General features: G+C 46.2%; 1 protein-coding gene across 3 annotated transcripts in view; it reads left to right on the plus strand.

Annotated features, from left to right (window-relative positions):
• The window catches only part of RDH8 (retinol dehydrogenase 8), a 74575-nt gene extending 57010 nt beyond the window's left edge, over nucleotides 1-17565 (plus strand). For all 3 annotated transcript variants that reach the window (XM_073654127.1, XM_073654126.1, XM_073654125.1), the window contains one exon: nucleotides 12937-17565. In XM_073654127.1, coding sequence (XP_073510228.1) covers nucleotides 12937-13161 — 225 coding nt within the window. In that variant the 3' untranslated portion in view covers nucleotides 13162-17565. The remainder of the gene's footprint in view (nucleotides 1-12936) is intronic.
• Nucleotides 17566-22990: the final 5425 nt, after the last annotated feature.

The following is a 22990-nucleotide window of genomic DNA, read 5'->3' on the forward strand; positions in this document are numbered from 1 at the left end:
TCGTCCTTGATAACGCACATAATGGCGCCTGTTCTTCTGGGGAGGGAGCCACATACAGTATAAAACACAGTCTCTAGGCGCACAATACCCGTTAATAACGAGTGGGTTCATATCCTGTTCGTGACGCCAAAGATGACGCGCCCCCTGGGCCGTGGGGTACTCGATGCCGGGCCAGTCGTTGCTAGGGGAGATGTCACAGTGGCGTGACCCGGTCCGTGACCCAGGGCGGTCAATTAAAGGGGATATTTACAGGGGAATTAAAGTTCTTATATAAAGTTCGTGACGCCACCTGTGGCATGCGGCTAAGGAAAGACGCCGCTGTGGAGCAGATCCTCTGTAGCTCTTGTTAATGCAGCAGAGTTGGTTCAGCTCTCCACAGGTAGAGCTTAGCTCCAGGGCAGTGTAGATGTTGCTGTTATGGAAGTAGCACTCGTGGTGCAGTGTAGTGCAGGGGGTGATGGCGCAGCAGTAATAATTCACAGAGACAGTGGGGATGCAGTTTTCCGGATTTAGGCTATGTGCCCACGATGCAGAAATGCTCAGGATTTTTTCCTTAGCGTTTCTGCATCTCCCTAGCAGAAAAAAACGCATGCGGATTGTACATGCGGATTGTACATGCGTTTTCCTGCCAGGGACATGCGGAAATGGAGCGTTATTCACTGACATTTCCGCATGTGGATTGACAAGCGCTTTCCAAGCGATTAGCATCACTTGGAAAGTGCTTGTGACAACTAGGTCACACTGTATAAATCCATGCAAACGGCATGGATTTATATAGTGTGACCCGAGAGAGTGGTAAAAATAAAAAAATAAATATATACTTACCCTCCGATGGCCCGCGCTGGCTTGCTTCGCTCGGTCCCGGCTGCCGGCAGCAGTGAATTGAAAGACATGCCGACGTCAGCGTCGCGTGACCCGTCACATGACTCTGACGTCAGCGCAGGTGCTTCAATCCACTGCAAAGTGCTGGGAAGCAAGCAGGAGCGCTGCGCGGGCCACCAGAAGGTAAGTATATATTTATTTTTTATTTTATTCTTTTTTTACAGATTTTTTAATGGTACCTGGGTGTGGAGGAGACTCTCCTCTCCTCTACCCCCGGGTACCATCCGCACATTAGAACGCTTGGATTACGCATCTACATAAACAGTGATGCGTAATCCATGCAGTCTAATGCAAGTCAATGGCGGCGAAGACGCAGCACTTCCGCAAAATAATTGGTAGTGCTGCGTTTTTTTCCGCAATGATAATCCGCAGCGGAAATTTCCGCAGCATGTGCACAGCACATGCGGATTATCATTGGGGAACATTGCTGACCTTCTACCATGCGTTTTTAATGCGTTTCTGCAGCGTTTCCGCAGCTGCAAAAACGCTGCAGAAATGCATTAAAAACGCATCGTGGGCACACAGCCTTACTCACAGTTCTTACTTTGCTCCTGGTTACAACTGCAGATCATAACTTCCCACGTCGTGCTGCGTTCACCGGGCAGGGACTCAGCCAACCCTCAGGTACCTCCGGAGTACATAACAGGACCCCCTTCTGTGTGTTCCTTCTGGCCGTCTCCCTGCACCTCACACCTAGTGTCCCAATTCAATGACCGCGGACCTTGCCGGGCGACGTCTTCTCTGTCGCCTGGGTCCTCTATGGCTACCTTCTTGGTGAGACAGATATGGCTTGTGGCTGCCGTACCTGAAATACTGCAGCCTCCGGTTTCCTAGTTGAGGCTTAAAGAACTCTGCTAGTTTAGGGAGCGGTCCCCTCTGTGCGACCTGACCCCTCCACCTCCTGGTAGATTCAGGCATACGGGTGGCCTCCAGCACTGCCCGTACCCCTGTGGTCCCTTCCACGTTCCTGGAGCCTTTCTCCTGCTCCTCTCTCTCTTCAGTCTTGGGCCTCCTCACTCAGGCCTCTGCTTCCCTGAGCAGAGCTCCTGCAGAGCTCCTGGTCCCACTACTTCTCCTCTCAGACTGATCTGTCCTTTCAAGATTGTTATTATTATTATTTATTATTATAGCGCCATTTATTCCATGGCGCTTTACATGTGAAAAAGGGGTATAATACAAGAACAATTACAATAATCTTGAACACAATGTGACAGCGACTGGTACAGGAGGAGCGAGGACCCTGCCCGCGAGGGCTTACAATCTACAAAGATGGCTTCCCACTTTATACTATTCCCAACAAGTTCTCCCCTGATTTACTTCCTCCACCCACACCCACTACATGGTTCCCCCTACTTTGGTTGCCCCCACTCCAGCCAGGGACAGGGCTCAGCAGGACAGCGATGCATCTTGCCCCTCCTGCTGGTCTGGAGTAGTGTAGTGTTGGATGCAGGTGTTAGGGTCCCAGGCAATACTCCTTCCTTACCTGAAAGTGAGATACCACACCTCTGGGTGAGGTGCAGTATCTCTGTGGCAACTGAACCCTCAGGGGCGCCACATCTCTGATGGTCAGTGGAGCAGATCGGTATCCTTCCCGCCAGGGCCGTGTACCCTTAGGCTGGAATCCTGTAGAAAACAAATCTATGTCTCTCTGGATGGAGCAATGCTACCAAGCTACTTTCATGAAGGGTGTCTCTGATTCTTTCATTCTCTTTGCAGCACGATAGAAATCCCTTTTTATATTTTTCTGTTGCTCAGGTCATAATTCACAGTTCAGTGGAAAAAGTGCAGAGCTCAGGTCTCTTGTTTGAGCATTTAATCAATTTGCATAGTTGGTATCCACTTGGTCTTGTAAATCAACAACTAGCTGGCTTAGTACAATATGCAATTAGCATAGTAATAGCGATGAGCGAATGTGCTCGCCACTACTCGGTACTCGCCCGAGCATCATGGTGCTCGACAAGCTCTGCGCTCGGCGAGTATTTCCGGGTTGCTCGGGTCTCCTCCCTGCATGTTTGGCGCTCTTTACAGAGCCAATGAACATGCAGGGATTGCCTGCCATGCACTGTAATGCCGCAGCCATGTTGGTTGTGGGCATTACAGTGATTGGCTGGCCGCACAGCGTCATCAGGTCTATATCAGACCTGGCGCCGCCATGCTCGTCACAGTCACTCCGGATCAGACAGTGTAGGGAGAGGTGCTGCTGTGTCAGGGAGATATTTGATTGTGTATTAGGTAGTGTAGGGAGAAAAACCGTACATTACACATATCCATCTTAACAAACAGTCCTTCTGAGGACTAATCCATCTGCAGAGATATCAGGCAGGCAGGGTGTATAGGCAGGGAGGCAGTGTATATAGCAGACCAGACTGCAGTGCATATAGCACAAGAGGCTCCATTCCAGTTCTGTCGGCTGCTGCTGTTAGATATTTCTGGAAATAGGCCCAGGTCTCAGGGGCCAGTAATAATTTTTTTTGCATCTTAATCCTCATTATTTTCTTAAAAAGCAATCCAGAGAACACGGTTTTTCTGCGCCATTTGCTTGTTGGCACTGCAGAATACAGCCAGGTCCTTTCCATATTACAGCGCTAGAAATCCATATATTTAAAACTGTGCTTTCTCCGTCACACGGATCACATATACGTTTTCAGAAAATACTGCTATTTCTAGCCTCCATTAAAAAAAAATTTCAGTGTGTCAGTGAAGCAATTGACACCAGATTGCTGTTCAAAATAGTTACCTACAGGCCAGGTATTTAAAACTGTGTTTTCTCCGTCACACAGCTCACATATACGTTGTCAGAAAATACTGCCATTTCTGGCCTCCATTAAAAATTTCTTTCAGTGTGTCAGTGAAGCAATTCACAGCAGTTTGCTGGTCAAACTACTTACCTACAGGCCAGGTATTTTGAAACTGTTTTCTCTATCACACGGATCACATATAAATTCGCTCCAAACTCAGTCATTTGGAGTGAGCGTGGAAGATACTGTCCTCCATTTAAAATGGGCAAGGCAAGTGGCAAGGGACGGGTAACTGGACGTGATGGTAATGGTGCATGCAGAGGCCGAGGACAAGGCCGTGGGCAAGCCGAAATTGTGCCACAACAAACACCCACATCTTCTCGCCTGACCTTCCTGTCCCAATTTCTAGGGGACCGCAGCACACCACTATTGAACCCAGAGCAGTGTCAAAAGGTTGTTGGTTGGATAGCGGATAATGCTTCCAGTCACTTAGCCACCACCACCACCACCCTGTCTTCCACACGGTCAAGTCTCAGTAGCCGTGAGTCTGGACCGCATATTCCTCACCCTGATCCTCCTTCCTCCCACCATGCCGAGTACCCAGAGACAACTGATCCCACACTTGGACACTGAAGAGCTGTTCACTTTTCCATTTATAGATTCGGGCCTCTCACCCGGTCCACTTGAAGCGGGGCAAGAGGAGATCACGTGTAGCGATGCCAAAATATTTGAGCAGCCACGGTGGACGATAATGAGACACAATTGCCAGAAAGTCAGGAGGAGGACCAGGGTGCGGAAGTGGAAGACGAGATGGTGGATGATATAGTAACTGACCCAACCTGGCAGGAGGACATGCAGAGCGAGGACAGCAGCACACAGGGGGAGGGAGGCAGAGCACCCCAACAGGCAGGAAGAAGCTGTGTGTGGCCGCAGACAGAAGGCAGGCAACCGTTCCCCGTAACACCAACATGAAGGAAGTTTCCAGTACAAATGTTAGGTCTTCCCGAGTCTGGTTGTTTTTTAAAGACTCTGCCAATAACCTCAAAAAGGCCATTTGCAACACCTGCCAGGCCAGCATCAGCAGGGGTGGCAAAACGACCAGCCTGACCACCACCAGCATGATCAGGCACATGGCAGCAAAGCACCCGACTTTGTGGGCCGAACCCCAGGGTACAGGAACAGTGTCTGCGGGTGGCACCATTGCTTCTTCTGCTGTTGTGCATGCAAGCCAATCCCCTGTCCATGGTGCATGCGAAGATGCCTCCTGCCCTGCACCTGTCGTTGCACACTCTCAAATAGCAGCATCAGGAAGCACGTCCATGTCCTTGTCCCAGCGCAACGTTCAGTTGTCCATACCCCAGTCCTTGGAACACAAGCACAAATATGCAGCCAACGCCCCACAGGCCACACTACTTAATTATCACATTTCACGACTGCTTGCGCTCGAAATGTTGCCTTTTAGGCTCGTGGAGACGGAAGCATTCCGCAACCTGATGGTGGCGGCCGTCCCTCGGTACTCGGTCCCCAACCGCCACTATTTCTCCCGGTGTGCCGTCCCCGCATTACACAAGCACGTATCCCAAAACATTAGCCGTGCTCTCAACAACGCAGTTACCGGTAAAGTCCACCTAACCACGGACACGTGGGCAGGGATGGTACATCTTGCTGACGGCACACTGGGTTAACATAATGGAAGCCGGGACCCAGTCGGACCTTGGGACGGAACACATCCTCCCGACGCCAAGGATTGCGGGCCCTAGGTCAATCAGGGTTGCCCCCATGGTCTACAGCTCCTGCACCTCAGCCTCCTCCTCCTCTTCAGCCTCCATCTCCGAAATTACCACATCAGTCACAAGCTGGAAGCACTGCAGCACTGCCTCGGCCAAGTGGCAACAGGCTGTGCTGAAGCTAATATGCTTAGGTGAAAAACCACACAATGCTGAAGAGTTATGGACAGCTCTGAAAGAGCAGGCAGATCTGTAGCTCATACCGCTGAACCTTCAGCCAGGCATGGTCGTGTGTGACAATGGCCGGAACCGGTGGTGGCTCTAAGGCGAGGCGAGCTCACACAGGTACCATGCCTGGCCCATGTGCTTAACCTCGTGGTTCAGGGGTTTCTCAAATCCTACCTGGAGTGGCCAGATCTGCTTGTTAAAGTACGCCGCCTGTGTGCCCATTTTAGAAAGTCAGCTACAGCTTCCGCCGCCCTTGCTGTGTTTCAGCAGCGTTTGCCGCTTCCGGCTCACAGACTGGTGTGTGATGTCCCCACGAGTTGGAACTCTACACTGCAGATGTTGGGAAGGATTTGTGAGCAGAAGAGGGCAGTTGTTGAGTACCAGCATCAACAAGGCCGTCGGTATTCAGTTCAGACTCCACACATAAGACCTCAGGAGTGGACATGGATGTCAGACATATGTACCATCCTCCAAAACTTTGAGGACGCCACCAAGATGGTGAGCGGCGATGACGCCATAATTAGCGTCACCATCCTGCTTCTCTGTCTTCTAAAACGCTCTCTGCTCACAATCAAAGAGGATGCATTGCAGGCGGAGCATGATGAGATGGAGCAAGAAACCATACAGGGTGATTACACACAGCCCAGTCTCATCTCATCCCAACGTGGATTGGGTGACAATGAGGAGGAGAAGGAAGGACAGGAGCTAGTTTCATGCACTATAGACGGTACTACCTGCACAGCTGTCATACCGTCTGTCCAGCGTGGATGGCCAGAGGACAGAGAGGAGGAGGAGAGCATGGTCAGTCATACTCTTGGTGAGGACACAGAAGTCTTGCCTGTTAGTAGTCTGGCACGCATGGCTGAGTTTATGTTACGCTGCCTTTCCCATGACCCTCGCGTTCTCAAAATTTTGGGTGACAGTCATTACTGGTTGGTGACCCTTCTAGACCCACGCTACAAGGAGAACTTTATATCTCTTATTCCTGAGACGGACAGGTCTACAAAAATGGGGCAGTACCAGAAGGCCCTTGTTGTGGAACTATTAAAAAAATTCCCATCTGAAAACGCTGGCGGCAGAGGGCACACTTCGTTGGACAACCAAGGAGTACAGGCGAGAGAGACACAACTTCAATCCAGCAGAGGCAGGGGAACACTATCAAAGTTCTGGGAGAGTTTTCTCAGACCCTCCCATCGGACAGGCCCTGAGGCGCGGAGTAGTCTCACAAGGAGTTCAAAGTTTGGAAAGATGCTGAGGGAGTACCTTGCCGACCGTACCAACGTCCTCCGTGATTCCTCTGTGTCTTATAATTATTGGGTATCTAAGCTGGATACGTGGAATGAACTGGCTCTCTATGCCTTGGAGGTCCTGGCCTGCCCTGCCGCCAGCGTTTTATCAGAGCGGGTTTTTAGTGCCGCTGGTGGAATTATAACTGATAAGCGCATCCTAATGTCAACTGAAAATGCTGACAGGCTGACTCTTATAAAAATGAACAAGGGCTGGATTGGGCCAGACTTCTCAACACCACCGAATGATAGCAGCGTAACATAAACTCCAATCCAGTGTCTTTTCTTGGGAGGTGTACTCATATGCACCTTTTCACACCCACACATGGGTATACGCTTCCTGATTTTGTCTATTTGCTCTTGTCCTCCTCCTTCTCCTCATACTCCACCACCATATCACCAGGGTGACCGTGGTCCGTGATGCAACACCCACCTAATTTTTTTAAAGGGTGTTTATGATGGCCGTAAAAAAATTTTTTTATACAGTATGTTCATGTATACCCCACAGGGGTAAATGTTTGTCAGCCCATACACTTAGTGCATGGGCATTATGAGTATAGGAGGCCCGTTGCTTTCTAATGGGAAAAAATTTTTATGAGGCCCTCCTCCACGTCTCTTCCAAGGGGTATTGATGTGCCTCCAAATTTTTGGCAGCCCTTGCATTCACTGCATAGGCCAACACTATTGGAGACGCTCTCCTTTCTAATGGGAATTTGTCATTACTGTGGCCCTGCTCTACGTCTCTTTAAATTCTTAGTGGGGTTTTTCCTAAAATTGGTCAGCCTTTGGACTCACTGCATACCCTATAACTGTATAGCAGACCCTCTCCTTTCTAATGGGAACATATCGTACCTTGTTACTGTGGCCCTGCTCCATGTGTCTTTAAATTCTTAGTGGGGTTTTTCCTAAAATTGTCAGCCGTTGGACTCACTGCATACCCTATAACTGTATAGCAGACCCTCTCCTTTCTAATGGGAACGTCATACCTTGTTACTGTGGCCCTGCTCTATGTGTCTTTAAATTCTTAGTGGTGTTTTTACTAAAACTGGTCAGCCGTTGGACTCACTGCATACCCTATAACTGTATAGCAGATCCTCTCCTTTCTAATGGGAACATGTAGCACTTGTTACTGTGGCTCTGCTCTATGTGTCTTTAAATTCTTACTGGGGTTTTTCCCAAATTTCGGCAGCCCTTGCAGTCACAGCACAGGCATTACCACTATAGGAGACCAGCTCCTTTATAATGGGAACATTTTTTTTACTGAGACCTTCCTCTATGTCTCTTCAAAGGGGTATTGGGTTGCGTCCAAATTTTTGGCAGCCCTTGCAGTCACTGGATACGCAATAACAGTATAGGAGACCCACTTGTTAATAATGGGAACAACAAAGCATAGCCGGCTGATGGCTCTATAACAATAGCTAGGGCCTACTACTGGCCTTTTAAGAATAGTAAGGGCCGTCTGATGTCCCTATAAAAATAGGCTTTATGACTTTCAGAGTCCCTCCATCATAAATAAAACAGGATGTGTCTGATTATGTGTCACAAACCACATTGCCACATAAGGTTGTAAAATGTTAAAATGACATTTCCCAGTGAATGCATTTGTCTTAAAAAAAAACTTAAAACAAAAAAAACAATAGGATCTTTCTTTAGTATAAAAAACAGCGTCACCAATTTAACAACAATGTAATCACATTGTTCAGCTCATGCACCTCCTCCTCCATCTCCGAAATGATCACATTAGTCACCAGCTGACAGCACTGCAGCACTGCCTTGGCCAAGAGGCAACAGGCTGTGCTGAAGATAACATGCTGAATGCTTAATTGACAAACCGCCTAGCGCTGCAGAGTTGTTGAAAGCTGTAACACAGCAGCCTGATCTGTGGCTCTCAAAGCTGAACATACAGCCAGGCATGGTCATGTGTGACAATGGGCAGAACTTGGTGATGGAGAAATGACAGCCGGGGTAGATGCGGTTTCCCTCTATGCCAGTCCTTTCACCGAGCTAAAGAATATGGCTGTGGTGAAATACAACTCCCACTGAGAAGCTGTTTCAGATTGAAAAACATTGTGCCCACCAGAGGATTTGATTCTGAGGGCTAACCTTTCTCCCCCGCTCAAGAGCCCTATAGCAGCTGCAAAGTTAGTTCTATCATGAACTCTCCTGAGGTAGAAGCCAAGGCTCACCAGAGGATTCTCTGTTGGGACCGTCCAACCCTGCCGAGAAGCAGTCCTGGCTAAGAAAAGTGTGTGGGAAGGTTCCTGGACACTATGGCTGCTTTTTTACTGAGGAGGAAACACACGCAAACACGGGGAGAACATACAAAGTCCTTGCAGATGTTGTCCTTGCTGGGATTTGAACCCAGGATCCCAGTGCTGCAAGGCTTCAGTGCTAACCACTGATCCAATGTGCTGCCGTTCACCCTCTAATATCTAACAGGCTGGAGAAACTTGCACCTGCTGCCACTCTATCTTCAGCTCCTTTGTGAGAAAATGTATTTGGGCAGCCACTCAGTCTACCAAATAAAATTCCTGAGAAGGAAATTGGGGATGGCTTCGCTACAGGTACTGGGGGCAGTGCTAATACCATGGCGTCGTACCATAGTTTGCTGGAAATATTCCAGGCTGGTAGGAGGCAAGCAAATTCCCACAGAAAAGTACCAGCAGTAATGTTCATGGACCCGCGCTTGTAGAAGACGGAGACAACACCGGGAGAAATAGTGACGGCTGGGGACCGAGTATGAACACGAGACATGAGTCATGAGGTTGTGAAAAGCTTCCGCCTCCACGAGCCTAAAAGGCCACATTTCAAGTGCAAGCAGCTTTACAGGACTTCCTGGGAGAAATGACATGCAGGCTAGATAGGGTTTCCCACTATGCCAGTCCTTTCACCGAGCTAAATACAACTGTCAGCAAAAAAAGTTGTGGACTGGCTCCATACCATCCCTGGCCACATTCACCTGTCCACGTGTTTGTGGTTAGGCGGTCCTTCCCAGTAAGTGCACTGGAGAGGGCACGGGTAATGTTGTGGGACCTGTGCTTGTGGAAGGCGGAGGCGATACCGGGAAATATAGTGGCGGCTGGGGACCGAGTATGGACACCCGGCCGCCGCCGGCATGAGGTTGTGAAAAGCTTCCGCCTCCACGAGCTTAAAAGGCCACATTTCAAGTGCAAAAAGCTGCCCAGAAATCTGGCAGTTTAGTGTTGCGGCCTGTGGGTGGGTGGGTGGCTGCATACTTGTGCTTGCCTTCCAAGGAATGGGGTAGGGACAACTGAACGCTGCAGTGGGACAAGGGCGTGGACGGTGATTGTTGCAAGTCTGCAATGACAGGTTCATGGCGGGAGGCATCTTCACATACGCCAAGGATCACTTATGATGGGCACACTTTTAGGCAGTGACCTGGGAGTCAGAGATGCTTCCAGAGGTTTTCCCCGTGCTGTTCCCATGTCTTTTCAGCACTGTATGCATGTGTCTGATGATGTGTCACACACCACATGGCCAGATAAGGTTGTAAAATGTTAAAATTACATTTCCTGGTGAATGCATTTGTCTTGGGTGAAAGCAATGCAAAAGTGCAAAAACACATCAAAAACGCTACGTGTGAACATAGCCCAAGATGTGGAGGAGTATTTTTGGTTTTGGTTATTTATTTTGCCTTATATACAAGTCATTACCCTGGAAAGGATGTTCCTTAACATATTTCCCAGGAAAATCCATTTTGGATTCGTTTTTGTATGTTTTATTGTGAGTCCATAAAAGTGGTGTAATACTCTGACCACGTTGTTGACAGAAGTGACCTGAGAGTCAGAGATGCTTCCAGGGATCTTCCCCATGCTGTTACCATGTCATTTGAGCACTGTTCCCATCGATTTGGGCAATTTATAGGCCCTCTGCATCCCGCCGGGGGGAGCCGCCTGAAAAATGCTCGAGTTTCCCATAGACTTACATTGGGCTCGTTGCTTGGGTCGAGCACCCGAGTATTCCAATTGGCTCGACCCGAGCAACGAGTCCCCGAGCACTTTAGTGCTCGCTCATCACTACATAGTAACAAACATCATTGTTCCCCAACACTGAATTGCTGCCCTTCATGACCAGCCAAAGAAACACATACATTCAAAAGTCAACACAAACACAATAGTGTATTTTTCTTGGCCTAACAAATCTAGACGTCTGGCTATTTAATATTAGAAGCTGTGTCGTCATAATAGTGCAAAACTATTACGGATTTCAGAAAGGCTTATTAAAAAAAAAAGCAAAACGACTACGTTTTTTTTTATATATATAATTGACCCCCTGAGGTTTTTTTGATTCTTGGTTGGTCATTATTCAATATAATTACAAGATAAAAATCCAAATTCAGAATAAAACAACACAAAAATGGAAAACCGCAGCACGCCTTGCATAATCCTGACCAAAGTTTTTGTCTCACGTCTTGCATTACATCTCTTTCGCACCCAGTCCGCCCCAGACAAAGCCGTGAGGCGAAACAGGAAAGCTTGTAAGGAGACAATTCAGGAGAGTTTCATGTAACAATGTAAAGCGGTGAGGTGTCTTATGTTTCTAGAATTGCACTTCTATTATTGCTGACTTGTAACTAGTACTGAAATAGAAATTCCTGCTCCCTCCTGGCACCTAGTGATTACATGATTGATAGGATGGGAAGAAGAAGCACTGTCAGTGATTCCTGACCTGTATATACAGCACCAGTTCAGCTCTGTCATTCCATGTCCCACAGTCTCCGTGCAACTGCTGACTCTGCAATGATGTTTTAAAATGTTATTGTAGTTATTTCCAGACATTTTAAGAGTGTAAGAACATGTGAATGTCCTAAAGGCAAATGACTATTACTGTTCACAAACCTTTGGATAAAGAGTAACCATCGTCTTAAGACTTTACTTTCATAAATCAATAATACACGTGAAAATAAGAAACTTTTTAATATATCTTATCAGAGAAATCTGTTTCTTTCTCGTCATGGACTGATCATTCATTCTCAATATTCTCAATTTACAGGTAAAATGTGTCTTCAGTACAGATTTTCCCATTACAGAGATAGGAGATGACAGTTGATGCTTATAAAGTTATATGTCTATGTTGACCTCTAACTCCTCCCTCCTCTGTCTGTGTTCCTCTAGCTCCTCCCTCTCCATAGAATTTTAGAAGCACCAACTGCAATTTCCTATTCCAGTAATGGGAAAATCTGTCTTCATTGAATACAGTTTCTACAGATTTGACCAATGAAATGGAGTAAAAGATCAGTCCAGGAGGAGAAAGAAGCGGATTTCTCTGATCAGATATATTATAAAGTTTCTTATTTTGATGTGCACTATTGATTTATGAAATAAAAATAAAAACAACGGTTAATCTTTAAATTTGAGTTAAACAGGGATTTTTGTGTTTTAGATTTTTTGCTTTTTCTAGATTAACACAGGATCAACAAATAAGTCAAAGGGGTTTTGAAGGAATGAGATAAAATGGAGTCTTTGATGTAATTCATACTGCAGCCCGTCCTAGTCACTTGTCAGTACGGGTTGTAGAATGAAGACATCCAGCTCCCGAGACCTGTGTCTCAACTGACAAGAGCTGCATCACACATACCTCAGTTGGCGGCTGGGAGCACGGCTGTGATATGTGAAGAAATCTGTTTTAACCCACGTTGTGCTCTCCAGCTTCATCCTCCTCCTTCTCCTCCAGTCAGCTTTGCCAACTTTATAGCAGTGCGCAGAGACTGACTGCGCCCCAACTGCTAATCTTGGAAACATTGAGAAGGATGAAGCTGGAGATAACCCCCTTTGTGCTCAGTGAGGAAGAGACATATTTCTTCACATATCACAGCCCTGCTCCCGGCCTACTGAGGTATGTGTGATACAGCTCTGGTCAGTTGAGACGCAAGTCTCGGGAGCTGTATGCTATCAGTCTGCAGCCTGACCTGACACGTGACTAGGAGGGGCTGCAGTCTGAATTATATCAGGGACTCCATTTTATATAATTTACGGAGAACCCCTTTAAAATTGATTGTTAAAATTTATTTTTCGAATCATCGAAGGGCTAATTTCAACTTCTCATTTCATGCAGGCCACGGTGAAAGTGATAGGAATGCAACAGCCGGTCTTCCGTCACCAGACGAACCTTCTCTACACCCCTCTCACCGCTATGAAATACGCTGACAACAGTGGAAACCTCTCCATTAGGACATTCTACAATCTCATCTTCAACTATGGCTCCCTTTTTCATTGTAGCCTCAACCTCTTGAAATGTATCACCTGCAACTGTTTTCGGCGGAGAGTCATGCCAGTCTGAAGAAAGGAAAATGTCGACCGACAGTTCAGCAGTCTTGCATACCTATACGTCTCCATGGAAACAGACTACAAACAAACCCTGTGTAGTCTGATCCTGTAGTGATATGTACGTCCCTTCACATCTGCCTTCTCTCTGTTATGGTAGTGCAGCAACTCACTTGGGAAAACAGCTAACATGCTAAAAAACTGCAACTGACCCTGCCGGTTCCTGTACAGACTAGAGATCCTGACCCCACAGTCCCTAGTGGTTACAGCATGAGCTTGGATAGCCCTAACCACAGACTGGACGATGGCAACGTGGTCCTATGGTCCTATGCCGCCTGAAAGTCTGTTGAGCGATTTACATTCCTCTTAATGAACCGGAGGGCAGAGCAGAGTGCAAATTACCTACAGAAGGGAAAGTGTGCTGAAATAGAAAAAGATCCCAGAGTGAGTAAAACAAACCAAGACATACAAAATAAAGGATTAAGTACGTACTGTTAGAGAATATGCTTACTTCCTAAAAAGAAACAGAAGATACAGTAGGTGCAGGGTAAAGAATAAACAATAGATAGATAAACCCTAGCTGGTCTTTCACTGCCTGGCTTAAACTACAGCAATATGACTGGACTCCAAATCAGACTATCACCAGCAGGAAATACCAGCAGGGGAAAGTATATTAAGCTGCATCGGAAAGGTGATAGGGCAGACAAATGAGTAAATGAAGACACCTGTTACCTTAAAAAGACTGAAGCAAGGATAACAGAAACTAAACACCCGGAGAAAAGGTGTATCTCGGCGGACAGAGAAGTCTACCACAAAGTACAAGCGCAAGGGTTCGAACCCAGGCATGACACTCTCTACAGAAAGCTGATAAGCATTCAGGTTCAGAGAGAAAGGGCTAACATAACTGCATGTTTAGAATACATAGATTTTATAGTCTGGAGCTATGGAGACACATAGGTCAGCACTGGAACTGCAGACACAAAACGGTGAAATATTGTTAAGGAAGAATATTTAGATTTTTTTTTTTCTGAGGAATTGGAGCAGCAAAAAAAAATTGGTTGCAAAAGTAAACATACCCCTTAATAGGGAAACAGACTCTAAAATAGGAGTATTACTGATTGTACGATTAATTTAAGATTTTAGAAATGTATTGGCCAGCTAAAGCTGATGTCTTTGGGGACAATGTGACCAAAAAAATGATAATTGCACTGATAATCCAGAGGGAGATCTGATCCATTACTAAATTTAAAGGCGACTTCTGTCCCTTAAGAAGACACAAGTATAAATGTCGCATAGTAGGTAGAGACCCTTGAAATATTTGGCACGGGGGATGGGGGGGTGTACCCGAGCAGGACCTAATAATTTTCAAAAAAATGTCATTACTTTATATAAGGGAAGTTTTTGTAAAGGAAATTTAAAGGGAACTTGTAACATGTAAATGGTCACTTGGGAAAAAAGTTCCCATAAAGTAAAAGTGAGTAGTATACGCTTCAAAGGTTATAATAAACTAATAATTATCAAGTATTAATCTTATGGGGAAAAAAATGTAAAAAAAAATTGTACATAAATGATTGCTATGAAATATTTATTCTATATGTAGGACGAAAAATGTTTAGATCATCGGGGTGAACAGTTGTCGTCACCGTTATCAGTGAGCAGGGGAGGGATTTACATTTTGATAGGATTGATCTCAGATGATAGTGACACCTACAGGCATTGGAGGGTACTGCACATTACAACCAACCGCAGACCCAATCGTTAGTGTTAACAGTATGGTGATACCATCATTATTGGTAATTATATAGTGGAAAATGTTCACTTTATGGAAAACTTAGGAAAGGCCTTACAGAGGATAGAGAACGGGGCAGCAAAACGGTCAAACCCAATATTCGGTCATAGTTATGAAACCACTTGTCTAATGTTGTGTTGGTCATCCTTCTGCCACCAATATAGACACCTGGACTCCATAAGATCTCTAAAGTCCTGTGATATTTGGCACCAAGACATCAACGACAGTTCCTTGTGGGCTGGTGCTGCTTTCATGGATCGGACTTGTTTTCCGGTACATCCCGCGGATGACTGAACAGATTGAGATCTGGGGAGTCGAAGACAAGAGGCGGAAGCATTATCCTACCGCCATCAAGGAATACCGATGACATCAGGGGGGCACTGGGTCTGTACAATGTTAGGTAGGTGGTACATGTCTCATCCACATGATGCCAGGACCTGAGGTTTCCTTGCAGAACATATCCCCCAGCACACTGCCTCCGCCTGGTAGTCCCATACTGCATCCTGGTGCCGTTTCTTCCCTAGGTAAGTGACGCACACGCACCCGGCCATCCACAAGATGTAAAACGCGATCCATGACACCAAGTTGGCTTCTTCCATGGTACAGTTCTGATGCTCACTGCCTATTGCACGGCTTTTGATGCTGGACAAGGTGGCGGTTTGTCACCACACAGCAAGATGTAATGTTCTTCATGTTCTTATTGCTGGCATGTTCTATGATAGCCATAAATTATTCTTACCGGATTTAATGTTCTAAATAATCAACACGTACTGAATGGAAACTACTGCACCAAACTCCACAGCCCCGCCCCTGAGGAGCAGACATCTTCAATCAGGCCTTCCTCCCTGTTCCAAAGGAGGACAATTAGGTTAACTCCACAGCCCCGTCCCTGAGGAGCAGACACATGTTCAATCGGGCCTTCCTCCCTGTTCCATAAGAGGACAATCAGGTTAACACCACAGTCCCGCCCCTGAGGAGCAGACACATGTTCAATCGGGCCTTCCTCCCTGTTCCATAAGAGGACAATCAGGTTAACTCCACAGTCCCGTCCCTGAGGAGCAGACACATCTTCAATCAGGCCTTCCTCCCTGTTCCATAAGAGGACAATCAGGTTAACTCCACAGCCCCGCCCCTGAGGAGCAGACACATGTTCAATCGGGCCTCCTCCCTTTCCCATAAGAGGACAATCAGGTTAACTCCACAGCCCCGCCCCTGAGGAGCAGACACATCTTCAATCAGGCCTTCCTCTCTGTTCCATAAGAGGACAATCAGGTTAACTCCACAGTCCCGCCCCTGAGGAGCAGACACATCTTCAATCAGGCCTTCCTCCCTGTTCCATAAGAGGACAATCAGGTTAACTCCACAGCACCGCCCCTGAGGAGCAGACACATGTTCAATCGGGCCTCCTCCCTTTCCCATAAGAGGACAATCAGGTTAACTCCACAGTCCCACCCCTGAGGAGCAGACACATCTTCAATCAGGTCTTCCTCCCTGTTCCATAAGAGGACAATCAGGTTAACTCCACAGCCCCGCCCCTGAGGAGCAGACACATGTTCAATCGGGCCTCCTCCCTTTCCCATTAGAGGACAATCAGGTTAACTCCACAGTCCCGCCCCTGAGGAGCAGACACATCTTCAATCAGGCCTTCCTCCCTGTTCCATAAGAGGACAATCAGGTTAACTCCACAGCCCCGCCCCTGAGGAGCAGACACATCTTCAATCAGGCCTTCCTCTCTGTTCCATAAGAGGACAATCAGGTTAACTCCACAGTCCCGCCCCTGAGGAGCAGACACATCTTCAATCAGGCCTTCCTCCCTGTTCCATAAGAGGACAATCAGGTTAACTCCACAGCACCGCCCCTGAGGAGCAGACACATGTTCAATCGGGCCTCCTCCCTTTCCCATAAGAGGACAATCAGGTTAACTCCACAGTCCCGCCCCTGAGGAGCAGACACATCTTCAATCAGGTCTTCCTCCCTGTTCCATAAGAGGACAATCAGGTTAACTCCACAGCCCCGCCCCTGAGGAGCAGACACATGTTCAATCGGGCCTCCTCCCTTTCCCATAAGAGGACAATCAGGTTAACTCCACAGTCCCGCCCCTGAGGAGCAGACACATCTTCAATCAGGCCTTCCTCCCTGTTCCATAAGAGGACAATCAGGTTAACTCCACAGCCCCGCCCCTGAGGAGCAGACACATCTTCAATCAGGCCTTCCTCCCTGTTCCATAAGGGGACAATCAGGTTGACTATTATATAATTTTTTACCTCTCAAAAGAAACTTCAGAAACTCGGTCCCCATGCCAGATTTCCATGCAATTGCCAATGTAACAAACTAGCAGGGATACCAAATTAACGTGCACTACTCATATGATTGCCGAATACTCGATGTATTATTAAGACAAATCCCGAAGAATTATAGTATTATATTTAATACTAGGATATAGATAATTATAGGAAACCCGTCTCATGCGACATCTTACATTGTAATAAAATTGTAATATGTATTAATTGAAATTATATATTAAAATTATGACTTCTTTATTATTAGTATTTACTATTATATTTTGAGTGAAACGTTTACTATGTGATGTCACGCTATGAGATACTAAATAAAATAGTAAAATTTTAAAAATGATTTAAAATCACTTATTTTCACATTTACAACATAAAACTGAGTTCAAATGTGTCTTAAACGACATATAAATGCCATTATTAATACTTCTAATAAATGTATGAATAGAAATAGAAAATAAATGTCTTAGCGTAATACATGTTACTATTTATTGTGTAATATTTATAGTTCATTGTATAGTATAAATGTATTGGTGTCTATGGTTCTAAATTGTGTTATGTTCATTCATATTATTTGTGTTCTGTTCTTTTTTATTCATATTTTTGCTCATATTTCATTGCAATAGGTGAAATCCGCAGTGAAAAGCAGTAGTATAATCTGTCAATTTCCGCTGTGCATTTTACCCACAAAGTGTTAACCTGTTTCATTAACTATTTCTGAAACGCTCATAGACTTTAAACGTCCAGGTGGTCCATACTTTACTCTGCGCTGACGTTCTAAAACGTCAGTGCAGAGTTATCAGCTTGAAGAAGATTTGTAGCTATGGATTTGGTGAGCCAGCTGTCAGACACAGCCAGACTCCCCACAGAATAGATAAACATGGTTTATTACTACGTTTACCTTATCGATCACTGCATACATGAAGCTGAACCAATGCTTGTGTATATAGATAAGGAATCACTGACCTTGCTTCCTCCTCCAGATCCAGAGAACATGTTATCAGTGGGTGAACAGAGGGAACTTATGGGCACTACTATGTTCCCACCATTGGGCAATAATATGTGGTGCACTACGGTCTGTTGCACTACCAGATTTACCAATACGTAGCATTATTTTGTGAGGTACTACGTGTCACAACTGTTTTCCACCCTATTATGTGACACTTGTGTAGTGCACTATTACTTGGCACTAATATGCTATACTTCTTGTCACGGCTCTGTTGTCGGGTATCCCGGGACCAGGGGCTCCTTCCCTGTCCTTAACGCTCTGGGCGCCCTAGCTGACCCTGTCCCCCGGATTACTCCTGAAGGTGAAGACGCAGGGGCCATGTACCTTGTCTGAGCTCCTGAATCAATCTGTTCCCTTCCTTCACCCAGGGAAGAGGTTAGTAGTGTATCGCAATACACCAACCAAACTAACAAGGTAATACATACAGGGATAAAGGAAAATACCAATCATACAAATATATGCATACAAACAACAGAGGATAACACCGGGGAGTGGAGGATGGGGAAAAAAACAAAGTAGAAGAGGATTAACATACAACCAAAACCACAGAAAAGTCTTAGCTAAATCCACCTAACTCCTTCTCAAACAACAACTCTCCACCAAGCTCCTAGAACCATGCAGCATGAAGCTAGCTCTGACAATGACTGCTAGCCAGAGCCTAGTACAGGAGCAGGAAGTCTAACAGTGAACAGCTGAGAGCATCACCCTGTGAGGCTTCCTATAGCTCTCAGCAGCAGATTAACCCCTGCACTGCTAAAAGAAACCTGTATCGTTTAATATGAAGGTGAAAGGCTTCTAGTGAGTGCAGGAGTGGGAGGAATCAGAAGCTGTGGTCTTCTGGCTCCTCTGTGTCGAGGTAAACCCGTGACACTTCTATTACAAGTCAGTGCCGATGTCGTCTTTTCACTGCTCCTCTGGACAATCACTACAATTTTTGCAGGAAAACAGCTACTTCACCTGCAAGACAGCGCGGCTGATCGCTGAGGCCACACGGTGTGCAGGCGAAACATCCACAGCACAGCTGCTGCAAGTCAGACTAAGACACTGTGAATGGAAATACAATAAGACACTATCATGTGGTGATTATTTTCTTCCCTCCTAAATCTTCCCCCATCACCTGTGAGTGATTTTATTGAGAAGTGGAAGGAACCGCAGCAGCTCAGCTGCATGCAGCCATACATTACAAAGCACAATGCCGAGCGTCGGATGGAGTGGTATAAGGCAGCCATAATTGGGCTCTGGAGGAGACATGTTCTGAAGCCCCTCTGTCACCAAACTATAATGCCGCCTGATCAGGGAGGGAGGGAGGGAGAGAAAAAATGATCCATAAAGTCCAGCTTTTTAGTGAAAAAAGTATCAAATTTATTATTAAAAGTAATCACAGCAGACTGGGGGACGTAATACATGTGCAAAAGAGTGTGCATGAGACGCACAAGACAGGAGCAAAATCATAACGAAATGGCTAACTAGACTTAGTATTTAACACATAGTAAATGACGGTAATAAACCATAACGCATTTTAGCTACCACACATGACAATAGATATCATAAGACCACTAGGTCAGTAACAATAGTAATCCATGCATAATGATAGTGGTGTCAGGGGATAAAATTATATCTGGTGAATATGAACAATGCATTACTGTGTGTAGATGCTCAAAAAGAACTGCGTGTCCGCCCCGACGCGCGTTTCGGAATACCTTCATCAGGGGTACAGGGATCTGATCAGGGAGGGTGCATAATCTACACAAGTGAGTTCCCAACTCTCTGGGAAACCTCACTATGTCTTTTCTTCTTTGGGACAGAACTGGACATATTTTTTTTTCTTCTTTGTTTTTCTTAAGTTGTGTAACATGGGGTGCGCCCTCCACACCTCTGATCGATGCTCCGTCGCACAGAAAGTTTTTGTTATTAGGTTACTGAAGGACATAATCCTCTTTCTATTATGATCATGTCAGTGCACAAAGCATTTCCTGTTGTTTTGCGTTTCCTTTACACCGGTACTGTATAGGGTATATATTATTGGAAAATGTTAATACAAATATTGTAAAAAAAGAAATAAAAATTAAAAAAACATAGATATAGTCTAGAACATAGCCAGGGGCGTAATGATCGGGGTCACAGTGACGCCATGCACTGCCCGTGGGGGCCATGTCAAAGTCAGCTGCCGACTTTTGCGCCAGAGATGGAAGAGGACATCACACTTCGTGTGAGCGAAGAAAGGTAAGAAGAGTCGTTTATTTATTTTCAACATGTGTAAGAGAAGAACAGAGGACATTATTACAGGAAGGGGCTCAGGATGGGAGACATTATTATAGGAAGGGGCTCAGGATGGGGGACACTATTACAGGAATGGGCTCAGGATGGGAGACATTATTACAGAAAGGAGCTCATGATGGGAGACATTATTACAGGAAGGGGCTCAGGATGGGGGACATTATTACAGGAATGGGCTCAGGATGGGAGACATTATTACAGGAAGGGGCTCAGGAAGGGGGACATTATTACAGGAAAGGGCTCAGGATGGGGGACATTATTACAGGAAGGGGCTCAGGATGGGAGACATTATTACAGGAAGGGGCTCAGGATGGGGGACATTATAACAGGAAGGGGCTCAGGATGGGGGACATTATAACAGGAAGGGGCTCAGGATGGGGGACATTACAGGAAGGGGCTCAGGATGGGGGACATTATTTTAGGAAGGGACTCAAGATGGGGGACATTATTACAGGAAGGGGCTCAGGATGGGGGATATTATTATAGGAAGGGATGAGGACATTATTTCAGGAAAGGGCTAGGATGGGGGACATTTATACAGGAAGGGACTCAGGATGGGGGACATTAATGCAGGAAGGCTCCCAGGATGGGGGACATTAATGCAGGAAGGCTCCCAGGATGGGGGACATTAATGCAAGAAGGGGCCCAGGATGGGGGCCATTAATGCAAGAAGGGGCCTAGAATGGGGGACATTACTGGAAGGGGCCAGGATGGGAAATATTATTGCAGGAAGGGGCCGGGATGGGGGCATTATTGCAGGAAAGGGCCAGCATTGGGGACATTAATACAGGAAGGGACCCAGGATGGGGGCCATTAAAGCAGGAAGGGGCCCAGGATGTGGGACATAACTGGAAGGGGCCAGGATGCGGACATTATTACATGGGGGATGAACACGTATGTCTTTATAGGATCTAGAATGCTACAAGTCTCCATACATCTGACCAACATACAGGTGGGGGCCCATTTCCAAATTTTGCACCTGGGCCCATCGGACTCTAGTTACACCAATGAACATAGCATCATCTGCTGTCTGCAAAAGATATTCTCTCCACAGCATAAACCTGCAGCTGTTGCATACTACACCTCTTTTCAACAGTTATGACTTTAGTCCATTAGGCCCAGCCTTTTGATCAGCTCGGGAATGTCTCTCTCTACAGTCATCGACTGCAAGAATTTCCATGGTGGCATGTCTAAGTTCTCCAATGTTCACCCTACGCGCGTCATTTTCGATGATCATCATGTCTATTTCCTTTTCCTTATGTAGCCTGAACAAGTCCTAACACTTTCTGTCTCCATATGTTTTTCTCTTTTCCATGCACCTTGCTGCCAAGATTTGTCTCAGCTGTTTCATCTGTTCTCTCAGAAGTTTCCTCTGCCTTCCCGTGCCTTCTGCTTCTTCCTCCTTCTTCGGCAGATATTTGTATAGCTTTATTTTTATTGTACTCTTATCTTCCTCATCAACCTTCATCCATTTATTGGCTTCCCAAGATGTGGCTTTATATACATAGACCATGTTTGCCTTCATGGGAGACGTGCAGGTGGTTTACCTTCATTTTCTAGGGCTGAACTCCAGAGTTTAAAGATGCCCTTTTCTGTTCCCCATGACTGGTCCATACAGACCTGGTGGGGGAAGAATTGGTGGAAAAACATGACAGAATCCTGACCTCAACCCCATCCAACACTTTTGGAATAAACTAGAACGAAGAACATGAGCCCGGCCTCTCCCCAACATCAGGGTCTGAACTTACTTCTGGATAAAGGGGCAAAAATTGTTCTACAATATAACACAGTATATGATATACTACTATGAGGTACTTCACTATTATTTGGCACTACTATGAGGTATTCTACAATATGGCACACCTGTGTGCATTCTATTTGACACTACTATGTGTGCACTGCTAGAAGGCACTGTACTACATGGCACTATTTTAAGGGTATCATTTAGGACTTAAAGGGGTATTTCTATTCAACGTGACCTCTGTGACCCAAGTTAACCTTGAAAATGAATTGCTGTAACACTGGTTGTTTTCCCCACCCTCAGAGTCAGGCAAGACTTAAAGGGATTGTCCACTACTTGGACAACACCTTCTGTTCCCCCCCCCAGTAAAGATAATAAAAATTATACTGACCTCCGGTGCCAGCGCTATTCCAGTGGTGCCGGCACTGGCTCTCCCAGGGCTCATGTGACATTATGTCACATGATCCCTGAGGCCAATTAGTGGTGGCTTCACTCTCACCTCCTTTGGCCAAATCAAGACATCAGGAGAAAGGTAGTGCTGCGGCTGCCCTCTCACTTCCTGCCTTCTCACTTCCTCTCGGAGACGAGAGTGAAACCGGCACTGATTGGGATAGCATGACATAACACAAAGACCTGAGAGAGTCAGTGCTGACAAAGCTGGAGCAGCGCCGGCACCGCTGGAACAGCACTGGCACCGCTGGAACAGCGCTGACATAGCTAGAACAGTGCTGACACAGC

Source organism: Phyllobates terribilis, unplaced genomic scaffold, assembly GCF_046119375.1.
Source record: "Phyllobates terribilis strain yellow unplaced genomic scaffold, ASM4611937v1 Scaffold_11__3_contigs__length_659146591, whole genome shotgun sequence".
Taxonomy (NCBI): domain Eukaryota; kingdom Metazoa; phylum Chordata; class Amphibia; order Anura; family Dendrobatidae; genus Phyllobates; species Phyllobates terribilis.